This window comes from Dermacentor silvarum, chromosome 2 (assembly GCF_013339745.2).
Source record: "Dermacentor silvarum isolate Dsil-2018 chromosome 2, BIME_Dsil_1.4, whole genome shotgun sequence".
Classification (NCBI taxonomy): Eukaryota; Metazoa; Arthropoda; class Arachnida; order Ixodida; family Ixodidae; genus Dermacentor; species Dermacentor silvarum.
Window position 1 is genome coordinate 228,566,156 of NC_051155.1, and position 20,376 is coordinate 228,586,531.

At 45.4% G+C, this 20,376-nt stretch overlaps 1 protein-coding gene across 2 annotated transcripts in view; it reads left to right on the forward strand.

Moving 5' to 3' along the window:
• Window positions 1–20,376, forward strand: part of LOC119442818 (integrin alpha-5) — a 74,431-nt gene that overhangs the window by 17,949 nt on the left and 36,106 nt on the right. Inside the window, exons 4-12 of one of the 2 annotated variants that reach the window (XM_049662408.1) lie at window positions 3,890–4,010; window positions 5,789–5,895; window positions 10,027–10,072; window positions 10,367–10,450; window positions 10,683–10,771; window positions 12,091–12,165; window positions 15,684–15,827; window positions 16,833–16,935; window positions 18,521–18,615. In XM_049662408.1, the coding sequence (XP_049518365.1) occupies window positions 3,890–4,010; window positions 5,789–5,895; window positions 10,027–10,072; window positions 10,367–10,450; window positions 10,683–10,771; window positions 12,091–12,165; window positions 15,684–15,827; window positions 16,833–16,935; window positions 18,521–18,615 (864 nt within the window). The remainder of the gene's footprint in view (window positions 1–3,889; window positions 4,011–5,788; window positions 5,896–10,026; window positions 10,073–10,366; window positions 10,451–10,682; window positions 10,772–12,090; window positions 12,166–15,683; window positions 15,828–16,832; window positions 16,936–18,520; window positions 18,616–20,376) is intronic. The other variant, XM_049662410.1, reaches the window with a different exon arrangement.

The window sequence follows — 20,376 nt, forward strand, 5'->3', positions numbered from 1 at the left end:
CCTAAATCTAAGTACACGGGTGTTTTCGCATTTCGCCCCCATCAAAATGCGGCCACCGCAGCCGGGATTTGTACCTGTGATCACGTGCTTAGCAACGCAACGCCAACGCGACTAAGCAGCCACGGCGGGTAGAAGGAAGCAAGACTTCTACATACAATCAGTAGGTTAAATAGTCGCAGTCGACCTAAGAAACTGCAGCAAAGCACTCCTAAAGTGAAAACAAGAAAGGGCACATCCTGTCGGCTCTTGCAGCTTTCGTATCCTTTCCGGGAACGCAGACACCTTCCAAGCCTGGTATCACATGATGCGAATCATGTTGAGAAGTTCAGTGTGAAGGACGGTGGGCGTTTAACGCATTTACACGTATATTCATCTTGCGTTACATGAGTGTAAGTTTTCAATCGTCCGCGGTCTTACAAGATTGTAGCGGTCGTGTGTTGTTTTTTTTTTTTTTCATGTTATAGCCTAACGTCACTGAACGCATGCTCGCACACGCATTCACACACTCAGAGAGAGAGAGAGAGGAGATAGTTTATAGAAAGACACAAAGGCGAGAAATATTAACAACGCTGGGCCGACGTTCCTCGTCTGCTTCTCGTCCTGCATGCTTCCTTTCACCACCTTGATACGTAGTTTTGTGCTTAAAAGTATGAATGTGCTTAAGGAGGCCTACCTTGCTTGGAGCCTAAAGGTGTTATTATAACTCTTTTTTTTTTTTTACTGGTGGGTTAGGGCTGCTGTAATCCTGGGTTGTTGGTGTCCGGTTTACACAGAAAGAAACCGAAGAAGGTATTTTCCCCCGGAATTCAGCATTAACAAAAGAAAAAATAAAGGTCAGCGAAACCAAGTTTACCAGAGCCAAGACGGCGATCGAGGAGCTGCATCTGCCACATGCGCTCCGATGCAAAGAGCCTGGCGAAGTCAAGGTGATCCGTCAGCCTGCCGCCCGAGCGATCTTTACTATTTCATTACTTGCGCCCGTTTACCTACCGCTGCGACGAAAACAGAATTGAGGAGGGAGAGTGTTACGCGGAAAATTCGGGGAAGCTCTTGCCCGACTGGGTCCACGCTGTTTTTCTGCCGCGGCCTCTGCGGTGGATGAACTGGTCAAGTTTATTGATGGGAACGCAAGATCGTATCTGCCTATAGTGTTTCTTCTTCTGAATTTCTAGTTGGAGCTCTGTACCCACACAACCTTATAGTCTCATTCTATCTGTGTTTGAATACCAAATGCACTCGCTCTTAATTCCTGCGTAGTCACATCTCCGTGTGGCATTGTGCCTTTGCTAGGCTGCTTCCCAAAAATATGTTATTTGTATCGTACGCAACTACAGCGTTGAAAGTAGGATCCTCAGTCATGCAACACGTTTCATCGTGTTGCATGACAGGATCCAATATCCAACCAGACAGGTTCAAAGGCATTACAGTCCATAACGTCATTGTTCAAAGCCAAAACACATATTTCGAACCCCCACACCAAGTAACGGAAGTGTGTCACGCGTACTGTGCGACGTAAGCAAACCGGTATCAGCGCATCCTTTCGGCTCTACACTGTGCTCCAACAACCGTTCGTTATCTGAGACCATATAACGACCAGATATCCTGCAGAAACCGGAAAGCCCATGAACGCGCGCGCACAAAAAAGGGAAGGGGGGGGTGTAGCAAATACATTGGCGTGTTACCTGCGGAATATCCCCGGACCGGAGACCGGAGGCAGGGTTCCGGCGGCGATATTTCCAATTTCACCTGAAGCCGAGCAAGATTGCAATGAATGATCGTGATTTCGACGTACTCCGTTCCGCCGAGACAAATTCCCAGCCTCTTGAGGCATTGAACTGCCGGGAACGCCCTGCACTTGGCCTGTGTGCCATTTGCAAGATTTAAATAATGAAACGTGCGCGTTAAAGTGTTACGGCACAACATTATTTAGATCTTTGCGCTGTTTGCTTATAAACTACATTTTGTGTGCTTAGTGTGTTAGTATTAGAGGTTCAAGTTTGAGATTTTATTGCGCACGTAGATATTTGCGTTGTGAGAGCGTACATACGTTTAGCTGGCTGGTCACAGGGTGCGTAAGTGTGTCAAGAGTTACATATGGGCATGTCGGGTGTATATTTATAGAAGACACGCATACACGCGTTTGTTTACATGTGTAATACCTGCATGTAGCAGATGCTTATATTTATGACAATGTATGTCTGTGCGTGTATGTAAATCAAACACAGGTCGCTGCATAATCCTCCCTTCTCTCAAAACAGCTCTCTTCAGGCATCAGTGCGATGCAGTGAAGCAAATTACACAAGTTTGAGCATTTTTGTTTCACTGAGATTTGCACAGCTTTTGTGAAGTGTGGTTGTTTATATGGTGACGACATTATTGGCTCTGCAACGGACTCCGAAATGCAACGAGTATACTCCGCATTATTATACTATATAAGACGGCGTGTGCATACAAAGCGCTCGTGTCTGTTTTATTCTGAGAAGACATTCAAAACATCACCTGTAACGCGTTGTGCAATTCACTCTTTATGGCTGAATTATTGCTTCCAGCGTACACAAGCTGCACGAAAAAAAGTTCGAATATTACTTGGATGCTTACCTGATTTTACTCAATTATACTTCTCATTCACCAGGTTCAGTGAGTATATGTCAGTTTTAGAAATGAACACTGAACCTCCATTGCCACTCCGCTTTGTAAAATTGGTATTGGATTGCATATTAATGTACCTGCTGTTGACACCTGAGGCTCTAAATTTATCATGGAAGCCTTGAGTTCCTGTAATATTGTAAGTCGCTGCAAAAACGGAATATCGCTATGTACCACGGGCGACTTCTGTAAAAACGACTATAAAAATATAATAAACAGCCTCTACACGAAGACGACGACGCTTGAGGCTAAGCGGTATGGTGTCGCGTGATCATGGCGGGAAATTGGTGAAGCGGTTTGTGACGGAAAAGTCTGATCCGCTGACGTTGGCTGTGCGGTCTCCGGGATGTCGGCTGGCGGGATGTTCCTGAAATATTCATCGAGTTAGCCCGCCCACGTCACTGGGTGATCCGGACTTACTAAAGGTTGTTCGCGCTCCTCAATAGCGAGTGGAATCTTCACGATCTCGAAGACAAAAGTTTGTGGGCCACTGACGGCTCGAAGAAAGCTTATTTATGGGATCTTCAGTGCTTCCTCTCACTTCGATGCATGCAACTAAGATTTGACGCGTTCGGACTGAATTTAATGGCGCGGACTTAGCAGTGTACCCGTCAGTGTCAGTTTGAGGCTGTGTCCGTAGCCGAGAAGTTTAATTTTTGGCGGCACTACTGGTCCAGAAACTGTTGTTCCCGGATGTAACTAGCCATCGGTTTGAATTCGCGGTGCGTTAGTGCCTCGCATGCCGCTTTTTTACACAATTGAAAATTAAAAATGGCATAATCTTGAACAGCGTGTAACTTTCGATCCATGGCGTTGGTAGCGATGTTGCCGAAACAATGCTAACGAAAATCTGGGCTCGATTATTAAGTATCTACGACTTACAAATGCAGCTTCTTGCGCTTCCCTTATACATTACAAAAATAATTGTAGGGATGCTGTTGTGAATTGAGTTTTTGTTGAGACGCAATCGAATAACAGTCATTCCTTCTGTAAGGATAACCTGCTTATGGACATGATAAAAATAGAAACAATAAAGCTAAATACGTATTGAAAATGTTCTTTTTTTTCTTCTTCTTCGCACGCGTCTCCGTACACAAAAACTCTCGATGCAATTGAAAGACACTTTAAGTCAAAGTATGTTTCAATTGCATCGAGAGTTTAGTCTGTTACGCTCGTTGGTGTAAAGTGTAGCGAATACGCAGGAGTTGCATTCAAGAACGCGCCATCTTCATCTTCATTTCAGGTCTGTGCACCCCTGTGGAAAAACCAGAAATGGTACGGAGTCTACCTAGCTAATGGCGCTTGTTACGTGCTCGATCGAAACCTCCGGCAGCCTAAGAAACTGGTCCCACTAGTCAAAAGAAGTGAGTATTTTTTTTTTTTAATGCTAGCTCTCGTCAGTGCTGTTGGGACTGGCTGCATGCACATCGCCATTCCGTTTGCCTTTGTGATTAACTTTTTTTTTCCTGAGCCAACTTGTTAGTGACTGATGCCTGTGGCGGTCCCTGCGCGATATTGCATCATAATGTGCATCATGGTTCTACTCACTTTCCAGTAACAAAATGTTTAAGGCGTCCCCTTCACATTTGCTCACTATTTTCTGTACAGCCGTCTTAGGTGGCTTCCTGGATTCGGTAGCCCTCTGCAGAAAAATGATGGACGAATTAGAAAGGGACTTGTTAATTTCAATAATATGCATGACAATTTTTACGCGATGCGTTTCTCAGTGGTTTATCAACCATACTACTCACAAGGAAAACAAAAAGTATGCGCCTGGTCTCACGACGAATATATTGAACAAGCCTGCACAGAATACCTTGAGCCATTGTAGCATGCACGAATGTGCTTACGGTGATAAATTGAGGGAAATATTTGTATTAATGTCAAAAAACGCCTGTGTCCCGTCGCATGATAGTTAACGGATTGTTTCGACAAGATATCACAGCTTCCTTCCTTCTAAAGCCCTTGACTATACCATTGTGGTGCTTTTGTGAAAACCTAACCGCCAATAAACTTATGCAAGAACCTTGCCTCTCATTGTCGCAAGGGAAGCTGTATGTACAAGGAACGGGCTTCTGTGCATGTACGGTACATCTCGCGTCTGGTGTCTTGATTTCGTTAATAAGCGCCAATTGAATGCGCCTGAGGTCCCTGCTGCATGCTGCCTTGACTTTTATGTAAGCAAGTCACGCCGACATCCCCGAGTCTTGTTGTTGCTAATAGGCTTAAAGGCCCCTTGAATGAGTCTGGCGCCCGTTTGAGAATGTGGCCGACTTGTATGTACGCAGGTCACGCCGACATACGCACGGCGCCTTGTTACTAATAAGGCTTGCCCTTCGTTGAATGCGCCTGCGAGCATTTGCTACAGAAAGTGGTTAGTCACTTTTCTCCGTTCTCAGAACGCCTGCCGGCCATTCGCTGTACCTAGTGCACGGTTGCATGCATGTCGAGCGGGAACGTTAAGTGCCGACATGGCGCGCGTTCTTATTTGCTCTTTTTTTTTTTTTGTCACTGCATGATTTGGCTTCAGTCAGCTATTTAAGTTATGTCTACTGTCATCCGAACGGCAACTACTTGCTGTTTATTCATGCCTTGACGGGTTTTCAAGAATCAGTCAGTAAATTGATGAGCGTTCAGAAAAAAAATAATCTTGCTGTCTTCTCTGAAAACAGTTATGGACGGCAACAAGAGATATTGCGAGAAAAACAGCGCAGCAACGAGACTACTGAAAAACAAAACAACACAGCGTCTGTTTTGTTTCGTCTTTCAGTGGTCCCGTTGCTGCGCTGTTTTTCTCCGTAATGTTGCTCAATTCGCACTCTTACAGAGTAACAAGTGCTGCTCCAACATTTCGGCAAGTGTAAACGTTATCTAGCGTTAGTCTTTCTTTTTCCTTAAGTGGTTGTCCTCGCATAGTTAACTTAGAGGGGAAATTTTGCGAAAGACAAGTAAGTTATCGGCAGCGGAAACATTGGGAAGCTCATTCCTCGAGCAGTGGACGATGAAAGTGCGAGAAAGAACTAATTAAGCAGACATGCGTAAGGTTAAGTAAAAGACGTGCAGGGGGTACAGTGAATGCCCGATTGCGGCGCTCCCTGCGAGCGGAGTGCTAGTAGGTGTGTCGGCGTGACTTGTGTCCCAGATGACCAACTAGACAAAAATCAAAGTACCTCAACAGCCCAGCAGTCGGTGAACTACGACTACTACTACTACGCGGCGGAGCTTGGATTCTCGGCAGCCTTCACGGAGGTGAGCGGATGATACTTTCTTTCTTTCTTTCTTTCTTTCTTTCTTTCTTTCTTTCTTTCTTTCTTTCTTTCTCTCTTTCTCTCTTTCTTTCTCTTTCTTTCTTTCTTTTTTTCTTTCGCAATTGGGCGTCCACACGACAGTTTCTAACTTTGGGACACCCTATCGTGCTACTTATTCTGTACCTGTTAAAATGTACCACATTACTGTAATAAATCTCAAACTGAGTTTTCAATACATCTTTATAACATAAGTCTGGCGTCCTGTATGCAACATTTTCGTGCAAGAACAAAAACTGTCATATCTGATGTCTCAATCATGTTCTAGCACTGTAATCGTGCAGTGTTTGCTAGATTTCATTAAAAACAAACCTGAAAACTCTAACAATTTCACTGAATTTGGCACGAGCTTTGAGATACGATTGTGCAATGTTATGCACGTATACTCTTTGATCAGTGGCTATCCGTGTGTCTGTGACGTCGGATCGCACGAATGACGCGTGAGGTTGTATACGTTGTGGACTAAGGCAAGGCGTGTCATTCCAGAACGCCTCAGCCACAGGGAATCAGCATAAAAACTTACATTTAGTAATAAGCATCGGGTGCTGACCTTCCCGCTAGGCCCTGCCTATTTGCATATCTTCACGTGCGACAGGGTTGTTAGTGCGCGAAGCTTACGACGACTGGAATTGAGATGCGGGAAAGTGTTTGCTATTTCCTGGAAATTGCCATTTTCACCACTTTACGCAGTTGTTATACTGCCATTGTCCACACAGAGCACTCGCGTCGGGTTTCTTCAGTAATGCACGGTTCCACTGTATTCCCGTCTGCCACTCACCTATTAAGTTAACCGGCCGCCTCATGAAATTCTCACAGTTTAGGGAAGCATACTGATACATCCCAAGTCTGATGGTGTTGTCCTTGATATGTTACATTATTCGGCTTCTCTTCAAGAGCACGTGTCACTCTGTCAAGGCTATATCGCTATGGCGTGCCGTAGCTGTAGCCTAGACGAGTTGTATTCCATCAGCAACCCATGCCAAAGTGCAGAGCGCAGTGCCCAAATGCCTAAGGGATTGTTATGCAGTCAGTCTCGCGTGATAGCTCTCAGTCATTAGATACGGCCTACTTGCGTCCTGCCGCTACGCTGGCCGGTGAAAGCTATCTTGAGCTACTGGATGTGAGAAATGGCAAATTTCTGTTTGAAATTGCCTCAAATTTCATCATCATCATCATCAGCAGCAGCAGCAGCAGCAGCAGCAGCCTATATTTATGTCCACTGCAGGACGAAGGCCTGTCCCTGTTATCTCCAATTAACCCTGTCTTGCGCTAGCTGACTCCAACTTGCGCCTGCAAATTTCCTAACGTCATCACCGCACCTAGTTTTCTGCCGCCCTCGACTGCGCTTCCCTTATATTGGTATCCATTCTGTAACTCTAATGGTCCACCGGTGATCCATCCTACGCTTTACATGGCCTGTCCAGCTCCATTTTTTCCGCTTAATGTCAACTAGAATATCGGCTACACCCATTTGTTCTCTGATTCACACTGCTCTTTTCCTGTCTCTCAACGTTAGGCCTAACATTTTTGTTCTCTCGCTCTTTGTGCGGTCCTTATCTTGTTCTCAAGCTTCTTTGTTAAAATCCAAGTTTCTGCCCCATATGTTAGCACCGGTAGAGTGCAATGATTGTACACTTTTCTTTTCAACGGCAGTGGTAAGCTCCTAGTCAAGATTTGGCAATGCCTGCCGTATGCACTCCAACCCAATTTTATTCTTCTGTACATTTCTTTCTCATGATCATGGTCCCCTGTGAGCAATTGACCTAGATAAACGTACTCCTTTACAGACTCTAGAGGCTAACTGGCGATCCTGAATTCTTGTTCCCTTGCCAGGCTACTGAACGTTATGTTTGTCTTCTGCATATTAGTCGTCAACGCCACTCTTACACTTTCTCGGTTAAGGTCCTCAATCATTTGCTGTAATTCGTCCCCATTGTTGCTGAATAGGACAATGTCATCTGCAAACCGAAGGTTGCTGAGATATTCGCCGTTGATCCTCACTCCTAAGCCTTCCCAGTCTGAGAGCTTGAATACTTCTTCTAAGCATGTAGGTGAATAGCATTGGAGAGATTGTACGTGTCTCCTTGCCTGACCCCTTTCTTGATAGGCATATTTCTACTCTTCTTGTGGAGAACCAAGGTTGCTGTGCAATACTTGTAGATTTTTGCCAAGGTAGTCACGTATGCCTTCTGTACTCCTTGATAACGTAATGCCTCTATGACTGCTGGTATCTCTATAGAATCAAATGCTTTTTTCATAATCTATGAAAGCCATATATAGAGAGGTTGATTGTACTCCGCAGATTTCTCTATTGCCTGATTGATGACATGGATTTGATCCATCGTAGAATATCCCTTCCTGAAGCCAGCCTGTTCTCTTGGTTGGCTGAAGTCAAGTGTTGCCCTGATTCTATTGGAGATTATCGTGGTGAATATTTTATACAACATTGAAAGCAAGCTAATGGGTCTATAATTCTTCAATTCTTTAACGTCTCCCTTCTTATGGATGAGTATAATGTTGGCGTTCTTCCAGCTTTCTCGCACACTTGAAGTCATGAGGCATTAAGTATAAAGGGCCGCAAGCTTTTCAAGCATAGTATCTCCTCCATCTTTGATTAAATCGACTGTTATTCCATCTTCTCCAGCAGCTTTTCCCCTGGTCATGTCTTTCAAAGCCCTTCTAACTTCATCGCTTGTTATAGAAGGAGCCTCTGTATCCTTTTCATCACTACTGCGAATAAAAATAGCTTGGCTGCTCTGGGTGGTGTACAGGTCAGTATAGAATTCTTCCGCTGCTTTTACTATGTCATCGAAATTGCTGGTGATATTACCGGCTTATCTTTCAGTGCATACATTTTGCCTTGTCCTACGCGAAGTTTTCTTCTCACTGATTTCATGCTGCGTTCATATTTTACTGCTTCGTCAATCATTTCCACGTTATAATTTCGGATATCCCTTACTTTCTTCTTCAACTTTACTGGTTTGCAAAGACCTCATGCCTTATTTCTTCGGCGAAACAACGTACCGTAAATTATTAACACTGTCATGTTTATGGCAGCAGGTCAATTGAAGTGGACGGATGATAGTACTCTCTTGCTTATCTGCAGGCTGTCACGTAGGAGTTTGGTGTTTTGTCGTTTTTTTTTTTTTTTTTTTCAAGGCGAAAGCCTTGAATACTTCATCAGACGGTGGTCTTGAAAATGCGGCTTGCGGTGCGGTACATGAAGTCACGTGAGCTTGCCTCGCGCAGAGACGCGCTCGTGCCACTCCTCTCGCGTTCGTTGTCGTCTTCTTGCACAGCTGGCTCCGATGCCGCTCATCATGCGAAAAAGAAAGGCAAAGTTGATTAAGAGAGGTAATTCAGGCACTCGAACCCACGACCTTCGGTGGGAGTCGAACCCACTACCTTTGGTGTTAAGGCGATGTTAAATAAGACACAGTTAATTAATGTATATTAGAGTTAATAAAGCACTAGAACTCACGACCTTTGGTGTTAATTAGAGCGAAGTTAATTAAGACACAGTTAATTCAGGTAACGTAAATTAGGGCACTCAATCCCACGACCTTTGGTGGGAGAAAAGGAGTAATAAGAAGTAGCAACGCATTCGAATGAGAATGTCAAGTAGTTTAATGAATGTCTCTTGAGCGCGCGGGCTTTCGCCTTCACCCTCTTTGGCGCATGCTAAAGTGACTGTAATTTTTTTTTTTTTTTGCACCATCCGTTCAAACGAAGCCTGCTAGTTACAAGAGCTATCGGGATCAACTCACTGTTTGTTGTTATTGTTGTTGTTACTCGCCGCGGGGGTAACTCAGTGGTTACGGTGTTGCACAATTCTGAGCTCGAGGTTGTGGGTTCGATCACAGTCGCTATGCCGACATTCTGATGGGGGCGGAATGCAAAAACGATCGTGTACCCTGCGTTTGGTGCACGTTAAAGAACCACAGGTGGCAAAAATTAATTCGGAGTCCACCAATACGGCGTGCCTCATAATGGTATCGTGTTTTTGGCACGCAAAACAACCAGAATTTAATACTTATTGTTGTTGCTCTTTTTCTTTCCCTTCTTTTTTCATCAGGACGGCAGACTAGTCCTCGGGATACCAGGCTTTTACAACTGGGAAGGTGCGTCAAAGAGCTTTTTGTAGAAATTTGGAGAAAAGAAAATTCAAATAGGAAAACAGAACAAGGGCCGTATTTTGTAAGAATTTTTTACTACAGTTATGTTCAGTTTTTATCACTGTTTGTAGCGCGGAGTGCCCAATCGCGACGACAGCTAAATGCGATGAATAACGTAGGACAAAAAAGGAAGAGAAAACATTGGAGGAACTCTTACAAAATACGGTCACAACACTATTTTTTTTTTGCCTTTTTCTTGGCAGCGTAAATATGAAATATGTCTATTGTTCCTTCCTGCAGGTTCAATAACGCGCTACAACCAAGCGCATCAACTCACAAGTCATCACATGCTTCTAGGTAGAAAGGAGAAAGATTCGTACAAAGGTACGCAATTAATTATTTTGTTAACCTTTCTTACGGGTTTTAGAAAGGGGTTTTTGGTTCTTTCGGGTTTTAGAAACCATTTAGAGAACTTGTAAGAAAGAAATGTTTTACTTGTAACGGTGGCTTCGTGCTGCGTTTGGAAATAAATTAGACTTTGCTTGATATTTTAGTCTATACGTGGCATGATACGCGCCAGGCATCATATTTATGTTTCCATTCTGTCTGTCCACAGGCTACTCTGTCACAACGGGAAGGTTATTCCAGGGGCGCGAACTAACCGTCGCCGCTGGGTCACCGCGTGGCAGCGACTACAAAGGAATGGTAAGCGCAGAACCTATAGGCGCGGTGAGAAGAGTTTTGCGAGCGATGCGTGCCGAAGGAAAGATAGTTAAAGGGTGGTGCCTCTGGAGACTGCCCTGCGTTCCCCGGAAATGTTAGTTGCTAAATAAAAAAGCGCAAATTGGCGACACGTGAGGAACGTCAGGAGGCTCTTTCTCGTGTGGCACTATAATTCCACAGTGTACGGCGCGCAGTATTAACCTCCCCGGCATTGCTGATGTGTATACGTGAAGCGACCACCCGACTTTAGGTAAGATCGCAGGTTTCCGAGCCTATTGGTCACGCATGTACGTGGAAACTGCTGCTTTATCCCGATGAGATTTCTGTGAGAGTTGTTTCGCGCCGTAGCTCTCATATAAAGCCATACGGGGTGATCAATTTTAAGTTTTACAGAATTTTAAGATATCGCCTCTGGCAGATATTATTATCCTTGTCCTTGAGTTGAATTATTCGAAACGGCGGACATTACTAGCAGGAGAATTGGAAACACATATTTAACTAATTAACAGAAATTTACTAATTAACACCTTGCTTACCTTACGGCAGATAATGCAATTTGCGAATTGTAGCCGCAAGCGTATGCACTTGAAATGAATTTCCAGGAGGACACCAATGCCGAAATATTTCCCAAAGTGTCGGACGAAATACTTTGGCGTTCCAGTTGCTTTTGTGCTTCAATGCATAAAAAGAGCGTTGTTATATTAAAAAAAAGTGAGTGGAACAACAGTGTATTTTTATGGCGAGTATGATGGCGCTATCTCCAAAATGGCGTCCTTCTGGAAATTCATTCCAAGTGGATGCGCGTTGCAAGCTCACCGGCTACAATTCGTCAATTGCAGTATGTGTCGTAAGGTAATTAAGAAGTTAGTCAATTTTTGTTAGTCAGTTAAATAAGTGTTTCGATTTCTCTTGCAAGTAATGTCCGCTTCTCAGAGTAATCCAGCTCAATGACTAGAGTTAAGTTATCTGCAACAGGCAATTTTTAAAAATTTCGTAAAAAATTAAAAATGATCACCCAGTAAATTTGCTATTCCTCTTGCATACCATGCAGCCCGTACGGTTGTCTAGTTGTTTTCTCTGCTTTATTGTTGCGAGATACTCTCAAAGCATGTCAGTGAAACAGCTTTACTGCTGAGTGCGTTCTCTACCGCTCATATCACTGTTCTTCGATCAATCAATATCTTTTTCTGTCTATACGAAAAGCGGTAAACAGGATGTGTCGACAGCCAGAAACGCGCTCGTTCGCCTTACTTTTGTGAATGTACTCGTACGCACTAAGAGCGCGGTCTTCGACTTGGCAGGTGCTCCTCTTCGGAATCGAAGGTCCGGGCAACGACAGGGGTGTCGTAATCAAGAGCCGCCTCTCTGGATCACAGGTGAGCTTCTTCCTCGTAGCCATGACTTGCCTGCGCTACCGGATGCATATATTCAAAATCTAGAAGGCACAGCGCCTTAGCAACCGCGGTTGAACGCGATTGGCTGAAACGCCGCCGGCGACGCCCTTTGCAAGCGCTGTGAGAACACGCCGCGCCACCTAACGGCTTTTGCGCTTACCTAACCTAACCTAACCTAACCTAACCTAACCTATCGCCGGCGACACGGAAATGCAACACTCCTCACGCGGTGACATCAGATCGTCGCCGGCTGCGTTTCATTCAATCGCGTTCAACCGCAGTTGCTAAGGCACTGTGCCTTCTAGATTTTCAAGGAAGGAAGCAGCAATATACGGAAAGACAGGGAGGTTAGCCAGTTCTCAGACCCGCTGGCTACCCTGTGCTGGATAAAGGGGACAAGGGGAATAAAATATAATAGAAAAGAGGTGTAAAAATATAAAGAAGAGGTAAAAAAATAGAGAATACGGCACTGCTTAAAGTCTGTCTCTGAGACCAGTTCTCCGCAAGAAGCGCAACAACGCTTTCAAAGCCTTATGTGCTAAGGACGGTCTCGGCCAGTGTCCCAGGACCCTTTCCTCCAACAAAGGGTGCTTGTCAACTCTATCTGACACTCTTGAAAGTTCTTTCCTGGGCGCACTGAAGCGGGGACACTCGCAGAGAAGGTCGGCGATTGTTTCGTCGCAGCTACAGTTATCGCATGTAGGGCTGTTGACCATTCCGATCCGAAATGAGTAAGCATTTGTGAAGGCCACGCCAAGCCACAAGCGGCACAGAAGCGTCTCCTCAGCTCTAGACGGAGCTGTAGATTCGGATCCAATTTGTGGAGACGAGCGTTGGTAAATTCCGTCGAGTTCCGCTGTGCAAGTGTAAGTTCACGTGCGAGCGAACGAAGCCCTGTAGCTGCATCTGTTCTGGATAGAGGTATAACAGCACACTGGAGACTATCATGAGCAGATCGGGCGGCCTCACCTGCACGGTCGTTTCCGTAGCTACCGCAATGGCCCGGTATCCACTGATACGCTGTGTTGTGTTTTTTCTCTATTGCGTTATGATGAAGAAGTCTTTTGTCAGCGACTAATTGTTCATTCGGTCCATGACGAAATGGCGACATAATGCACTGGAGAGCGGCCTTGGAGTCGGAGAATATTGACCATGCCTGAGACGGTTCTTCAATTAAGAACTCTAGAGCAGCACGGAGGGTGGCGAGTTCTGCAGCCGTCGATGATGTAAAATGCGATGTCTTGAATTTTATGTTGACGGACTTCGCGGGAACAACTACTGCTCCTGCTGAGCTTGCAAAAGAAACTGAACCATCCGTGTAAATGCGAAGGCGTCCGCTGTGTTTCTCATGCAGGAACAGTAGTGTGGTTGTTGTATAGGGCTAAATATGACGATTGTGCTTTCTTTCGGATTCCAGGAATGGTTAGGAGGGCTTCGAGGGGATGTAGGCACCACAACGGTAATGGTGGTCTTTCTGCAGGCGTGAAGTTCGATGGAAGCACTGCACGATGCGAAGTAATTATATCGCTGAACACACAGTGTGGCCTAGAAATAGGCAGTGAGGCGAGGTGGTGTGATGGAATCCGGGCGAAATGCCTGACGTGCATTCTTAAAGCATCGACGCGAATATATGTTGTGATTGGGTGATCACGCGCGATGATGACAGTCGCTGCTGAAGATGCACATCTCGGAAGGCCAAGGCATATTTTCAGTGCTTGAGCTTGAATCGACTGGAGGACGTGTACGTTTGTTCTTCGGGTCCTGCCCAGCACAGGTAAGCTGTAGCGCTGAAGCTGAGGAAAATTGCAGTATAAAGTTGAAGCATCGCTCGTACAGATGCACCCCACGATTTTCCCGCAAGAAACCTTAGCACGTGGGTGATCATGGTGAGTCGCTTTTTCATGTAGGAAATATGAAGGCTCCAGGACAGGTCGCCATCTATTATTACTCCCAGAAAGCGATGGGTCTTCTCATAACTAATAGCCTGTCCATTGATTTTAATGACGTATGGGCCAATTGCCTTGCGCATGAAGGCAACCATCGAGCACTTCTCGGATGACAGATCTAGTCTCCGTCCTTGAAGGTAGTTTGACGTCAGTGTAGCCACTCTCTGAAGGCTGGCACGTACGTGTAGACGCGTCACCACGGATGCCCAGATGCAGATGTCGTCTGGGTATATCGACATGCACGGACCGTGGAAGTACATCAATAAGGCCGATGAGCGCAAGGTTAAAGAGCGTGGGGCTCAGCGCTCCACCTTGAGGCACACCGCGACAAAAGCAATGGTGCGTTGTTGTATCGTCTTCTGTCTGTACAGAGAAGGTTCTGCCCTTCAAATAAATGTAAATCCATTGGTATACACGGCCCCCCAATCCAATGTTCCCTAATGCATCCAGAATAGCTTCATGCGATGCATTGTCCGCAAGCGCCTTTCACGTCCAAGAACATCGCCGCAGATAATCTCTTTAGGCTTTTTTGTTGCTGTACAGACGAGACAAGGTCAGTCACGTTATCTGTAGAGCACCGTCCACGCCTAAAGCCGGTCATAGCATCAGGGTATCTAGGCGAGTCAGTACCATCATCTCCATCACCTTTCCAAAACAGCTGGCAAGTGCGATGGGGCGGTAGGAGGCCAGGTCCACGGGAGATTTACCTGTTTTGAGCGGAGTAACGAGGCGGCTGGACTTCCACGAAGGAGGACCAATCCGTTGTACCAAGTACGAGTCGTTGTATACGGTTAGAAGGGCACGCCGAGCTGTTTGACCGAGGTTACACAGGGCCATGTAGTGACACCGTCAGGTCCATGGGGATGAGGACGGTTTGCATGCTGCCAAAGCTACTTGAAGCTCCTCTACTGAGAACAATTTGTCCATACGGGAATCTCTCGACATCGGCGCGTTTCCTAGATTACTCGCGGTGAACGCGGACCCCTTACCGACATCCCTCGCGCAGAAGTCTTCTGCTACTTCAATATCTCCCGTATGCACTGCGCCTCGTTATTATCGGTCCCAAGTTGCCTAGCGAACATAACAAATCCTTGTCGTGCCTGCAAAAAAAAATACTTTTATCCACGCGTAAATTTAGGCAACTCTTTATTGCTGCTGGAAGCTGGAACTGCATCAATAGCTTAAAATGCAGTGCTTGCAATGTGGCGGGGAGGAGGCTTTGCCCTCATGCATCAGCACTCGGCACTCCCCGGTGCATAGCCTCCCTTATCATGCATTGACCGAGCCCAATGCTGCTTAGATACAACGATTTGACAACACCACCGCTGTTTTTATTTTTGTATCGCGGCTTTTCTGCAGATTCTGTGATCCAGGTTTTGCATGCTTGTCACTGACTGAAGTGTAGATTGTCATATATATATGTCATATATATATGTCATATATATATATATATATATATATATATATATATATATATATATATATATATATATATATATATATATGCTCTTATTGCGATCACATTCTGGCTTGCTCGTCACTCACTGTCCATAGATGTGCGAGTATTTCGGTTCTTCGCTTCTGGCCACCGATCTGGATGGCGACGGCATCGACGACCTGCTCGTGGGCGCCCCCATGCACAGCATACCGGGCGGACAGGACGAAGGGCGCGTCTACGTCTACCGAAGCAACGGCGTGGTGAGTGCAGCCAAGCGTCAGCTAGTTACGCTATAGGCAGAATTCCATTCAGTCGGCTCCGACTAGAAGCTAGTGCTCAAATGATCAAGCAGCAGCGGGCCTTACTGCCGTTCACATTAGTCCACTCATGGCTGGGCCTCATTTTCATTTTCTTTCTTTTTTTTTTTATTAGGAACGAAACGGTGAAGGCATTTTTGGCGCCCACAGTTTTTTTTTTTTTTTTCGTATTGCGTTACGAAATTATTTTTTTAAAGTGACTTATACCAGCACATTTAAAGTTAGATCTTTTTTTTTTTCTATTTTGGCACCCGTTCGACATTTTCCTCCTGCGTTCCCTGCGGACCTCGGGAGCCGCCCATGTCACTAGATTTCTCCATCTTCTGACATTATTTTACTTGCTATTCGTTGCAATGAGTCAGCATCTTAAGTCCACTTCAGGACAAGGACCCCTCGTACAGATCTTCGATTACGTCTGTCCTTCGTCAGCAGAGTCCATCCTTTTCATGCCAGTTTTGTATATTATACCTCTCTGCCGTTTTTCAGTGTATTCCTTCCCTCTACGCCAGTTTTATCACGATAATAGACCACTGGTCTATTCTTCGCATTACGTGACCTGCCAAATTATACTTATTCCTGAACTAACTAGTATGTCCTACACCTGCGTTTGATCTCTTTTCGATACTGCTGTCATTCTGTCTATCAACGTTACTCCTATTATTTTCCTTGCCATTACTCACTAGCCAGCTCTTTTCAAGTTTATTCTCAAGCTCCAAACTTTCTTTAAATTTCTTTGTCTTCCTTTAACTCTCGGCTCCATAGGTGGTAGTTGTTTCTCATTTCTCTTCTTTTGTGGAGGAAAACAATAACGACGTATTTATCATCGCAGTTCACTGAGGCTGTAACTATAGGGGCAGCGTGATAGCTCTGAAGCTGGTCATTGAAGGGCTATGTTGTCATTGTCTGAAAGCGTCCAACATCCGCCTGCGGTTTGTTTCCTATTCAAAGGGACTGTACGCTTCCGGCCACTTAGAGGGACACCGAGCCACGGCCGCCCGCTTCGGAACCAGCATCGCCAAAGTCGGCGACCTCAACCTGGACGGAATTCAAGGTGCGTCGATAATTTTTTTTTTAATTATGGGGTCTTACGTGCCATAACCACGATCCGATTAGGAGGCACGCCGTAGTGGGGGACTTCGGAATAATTTGGACCACCTGGGGTTCTTTAATGTGCACCTAAATCTAAGTACACGGGTGTTTTAAGGTGCGTCGATTCAGCGCAATGGATGAGACGAGTTACGATATGTCTTCAGAAAGCTGCGAAGTATAGCTGACTACTAACCAATTAAGTACCGGCGTCGGCAGCTTTTCTTCAATGCAGAGCTAAGCGTTCTTGCGTGGCGCATTTTCCATTCTATATAGTTAACCTCCCTGCCTTTCCCCTTTCTTTCGTCTCTCTCGTTTTGTGAGTACGTCAAGCGCCTAATAATATAGCAGACAATCGAGCCGCTTGTTGCAACGGTCGCTGATCGCCGCTTATTCGTATTTTTACGGCTTTTGAGGGAAGAGATACGGACGCGTATTCGCTTGGGCACTTCACACTATTGGAAATGTTGGTAGCACCAGTGCGTAGCAAACGAGTCCTGGCAGCTTCGAATAATTTGTTCTTTAACTTGAAGCGTCTGGTGAAAACTGAAGATAATGAGACAAAAAGAACAGAATACGCTTGTTAGCTTTGTTACAGAGAGAGAGAGAGAGATAATAAACGTTTATTATTGGTCCCAATGTCCGGGCCTTGACACCTTAGCCTTCATTAAGAATTTCCTAGATCAAATAAAGGATTCCCAGGTCCGACTTGTCTGGCAGCGATCCACTCTTACCAGGAGTTTATAGGAGGATATTGCGTGACTGGGCATTTTCATGAAGTGTGTATGTTATCGAGCTATACTGCACATTTTGAGCATTTTAGATAACCTTGTAGAAGAAACAGTTCTTAGAATCAGTGCTTGTATATACGTATAATTTTTTTTAGGAGCGTACACGTTTGTTCATTCATTATGATTATTGTTTTGTCTGGTTAGTATTCTGGATGGAGTTGGAAGGGTAGTGTGACGGTCTCGCTGTTCTTGAAGGAGGGCATTTTATTGCGATAGCATGGTATATAGCATGGTATATAGCGTGGCATGGCATATAGCATACATAAACCTAAATATATGCGGATCCTCACGGCAACGTCAACGCCGACAACAACGCCGTCGTCGCCGTTGTTGCTATCGCAGGCAGTGCTATCGCCGACAGTGCTTCGCCCTTCGGGCGAAACTACCATTTTTGTTTCTTTCTAGGCGTAATTCTTTTCTGTGTAAGTATGGGAGCGAGCTATCGCAGTTAATGCTGCAGTGTGCGACGTTTCACTTGCAAAAGAGAAATTCGCACTAAACGTCGAACACCAGAATGCCAATTAAGTTCACGCCGAGCAGGACACACTCTGGTACAGAGCAAAAGTATAGCACTCAAACTAGTAGTATACGCGTAAAGCGAGCAGGTATTATTAAGGGAGCAGTGATCGCTGTGAGCTGTCTTGGTGTCGCAAGGCGCGAGTGTTTCGTGGCGCAGCCGTGATTCACGGATTCCGGTACACTGGCTCGCGATGTGTCATCCGAGGGATGCTATAACCTTTCCATCGCTCGTGCCTGCAGACGTGGCCGTCGGCGCACCCTACGAGAACGAGGTGGGAGCCGTGTATATTTACCACGGATCGCCCACGCTTGGCGAAAGGACCGTCTACGCGCAGGTGAGCTAAGAGGCAAGCGCGTCTTCCCTTCGCGTGACTATGCGGTACACGTACTACATCTTACAAAAGCTTGCATTGAAATTCAATAGGTTCTACGAAGAAACAATGTATGTTCAAGTTCACTGAAATGGAGATGCAGGAGAAAGGGGAAGCTTCTCTTTTTCTCCCCTCACATAATCTTTTTTGTTTTACTCGGGCAGTGTAACTGCCCGCCACTGTGTAAGCGACTGTGTAAATGTCACTGTGTAAGCGAAGTGTAAGTGTCACTGTGTCCCTGTGTAATAATCGTCACCGCGGAAGCGAAAGCGCAGACATTAAAGTCAGTATGGCTGAAACAGATATTTCGTGATGACGTATACAAAATCGTTCATTCTTAGGATAAACACTTCGTGAGCATTCATTGTGATATAGACCAAAATCTTTTACTCTCGAACCTTCGTTTAGGGCAAGCGCACTTAATCTCGACCCCGGTCACCATCTGTCGGCACGGCCTGCGCATGCGCCAATAGCATGCGCTAAGCGGGCCTGTCTGGTTCGCCACTTCCCGCATTCCCTGCAGACACCTATGGTGGCGCTCCACGTTCTGTTCTTATCGCTTGCAACGTTTATTCTACTCCTTTGGCCGATATGGCGTTGGAGGCAGATATTTATAACCACGCGTACATTGCTTTCTTTTTGACCAGTCACCGTTTTTTTTTTTTTTACCGAATTATAACTGTTATCCAGCTATCGCTCGGCGCAAGATGCACCCGCATATGTATTTGAAATCTTGGTTAACCTCCCCACCTTTCCCTCTTCGTTTCTCTCCTCTTCTAGAATGCCGTCACCGGTTCTATAGCAAAAGAGTCTTGTCTAATCAGATTGCGCACGCCACGTGAATAGCGTTTTAACTTCTCTAATGTACGCGAGGACCAGCGCTTATCTCTATAGAATGTATATATGCTCTGTTCGGAGTCATGAGGGAGGTAGTGGCCGAATACTGCACCAGGGAGGCCAATTCCTGTTCTGGTGAGGAAGTGACTTTGATGAAGCTTAGTGGGCCTTCCTGAGGCCCACTAAGGTTGCACCTTAGTTCAGGTGCACCTGAGGTTGCACCTGAACTAGTATAGCCCCACTAGCTCTCGACAATATATTTTTTCTTGCCGGTGTCAGGCACCACTCCATGCCTGAAAATGTGGTGGACTGGAGTAGGATTCGAACTTACGACCTTCAGATTTGAGGCCGGGTATTCTACCTCTGCTCCACGCCCACCACAGACAGGGGTAATTGGAGATCGCATGCAGGGAGAGGCCTTCGTCCTGCAGTGGACATAAAATATAGGCTGATGATGATGATGATGATGATGATGATGATGATGATGATGATGATGATGATGATGCTCTCTTCCGTTATACAGGAGTGGCTGTGGAGGGATTGAGATAAAGAGCATCTTGCTCCATGTTGTGCAGCAAAAAATAATGGAACAAATGATAATGCTAAATTAAGTAAATGAATAAAAAATACAATGATGAAACTATACAACATCGCAGCGTAGAGTTCACTGCGTGATACACGTATAAATAACGAACGGAATTGGTCCGTGAGATCAGATTCGACGACCGACGGTTGTTCTCGCCGCTATCGTTGTGGTTGGCGTGTTACTTGTCTTTCTGAGCGCAAGTTCGCCCAATTTAGAGTTAAATTCTTAACTTTAAAGGGCCCCTAAACCACTTCAGATATATTTTTGAGCATTTCAAGTAAACACGCGCATCGAGTTCAGAA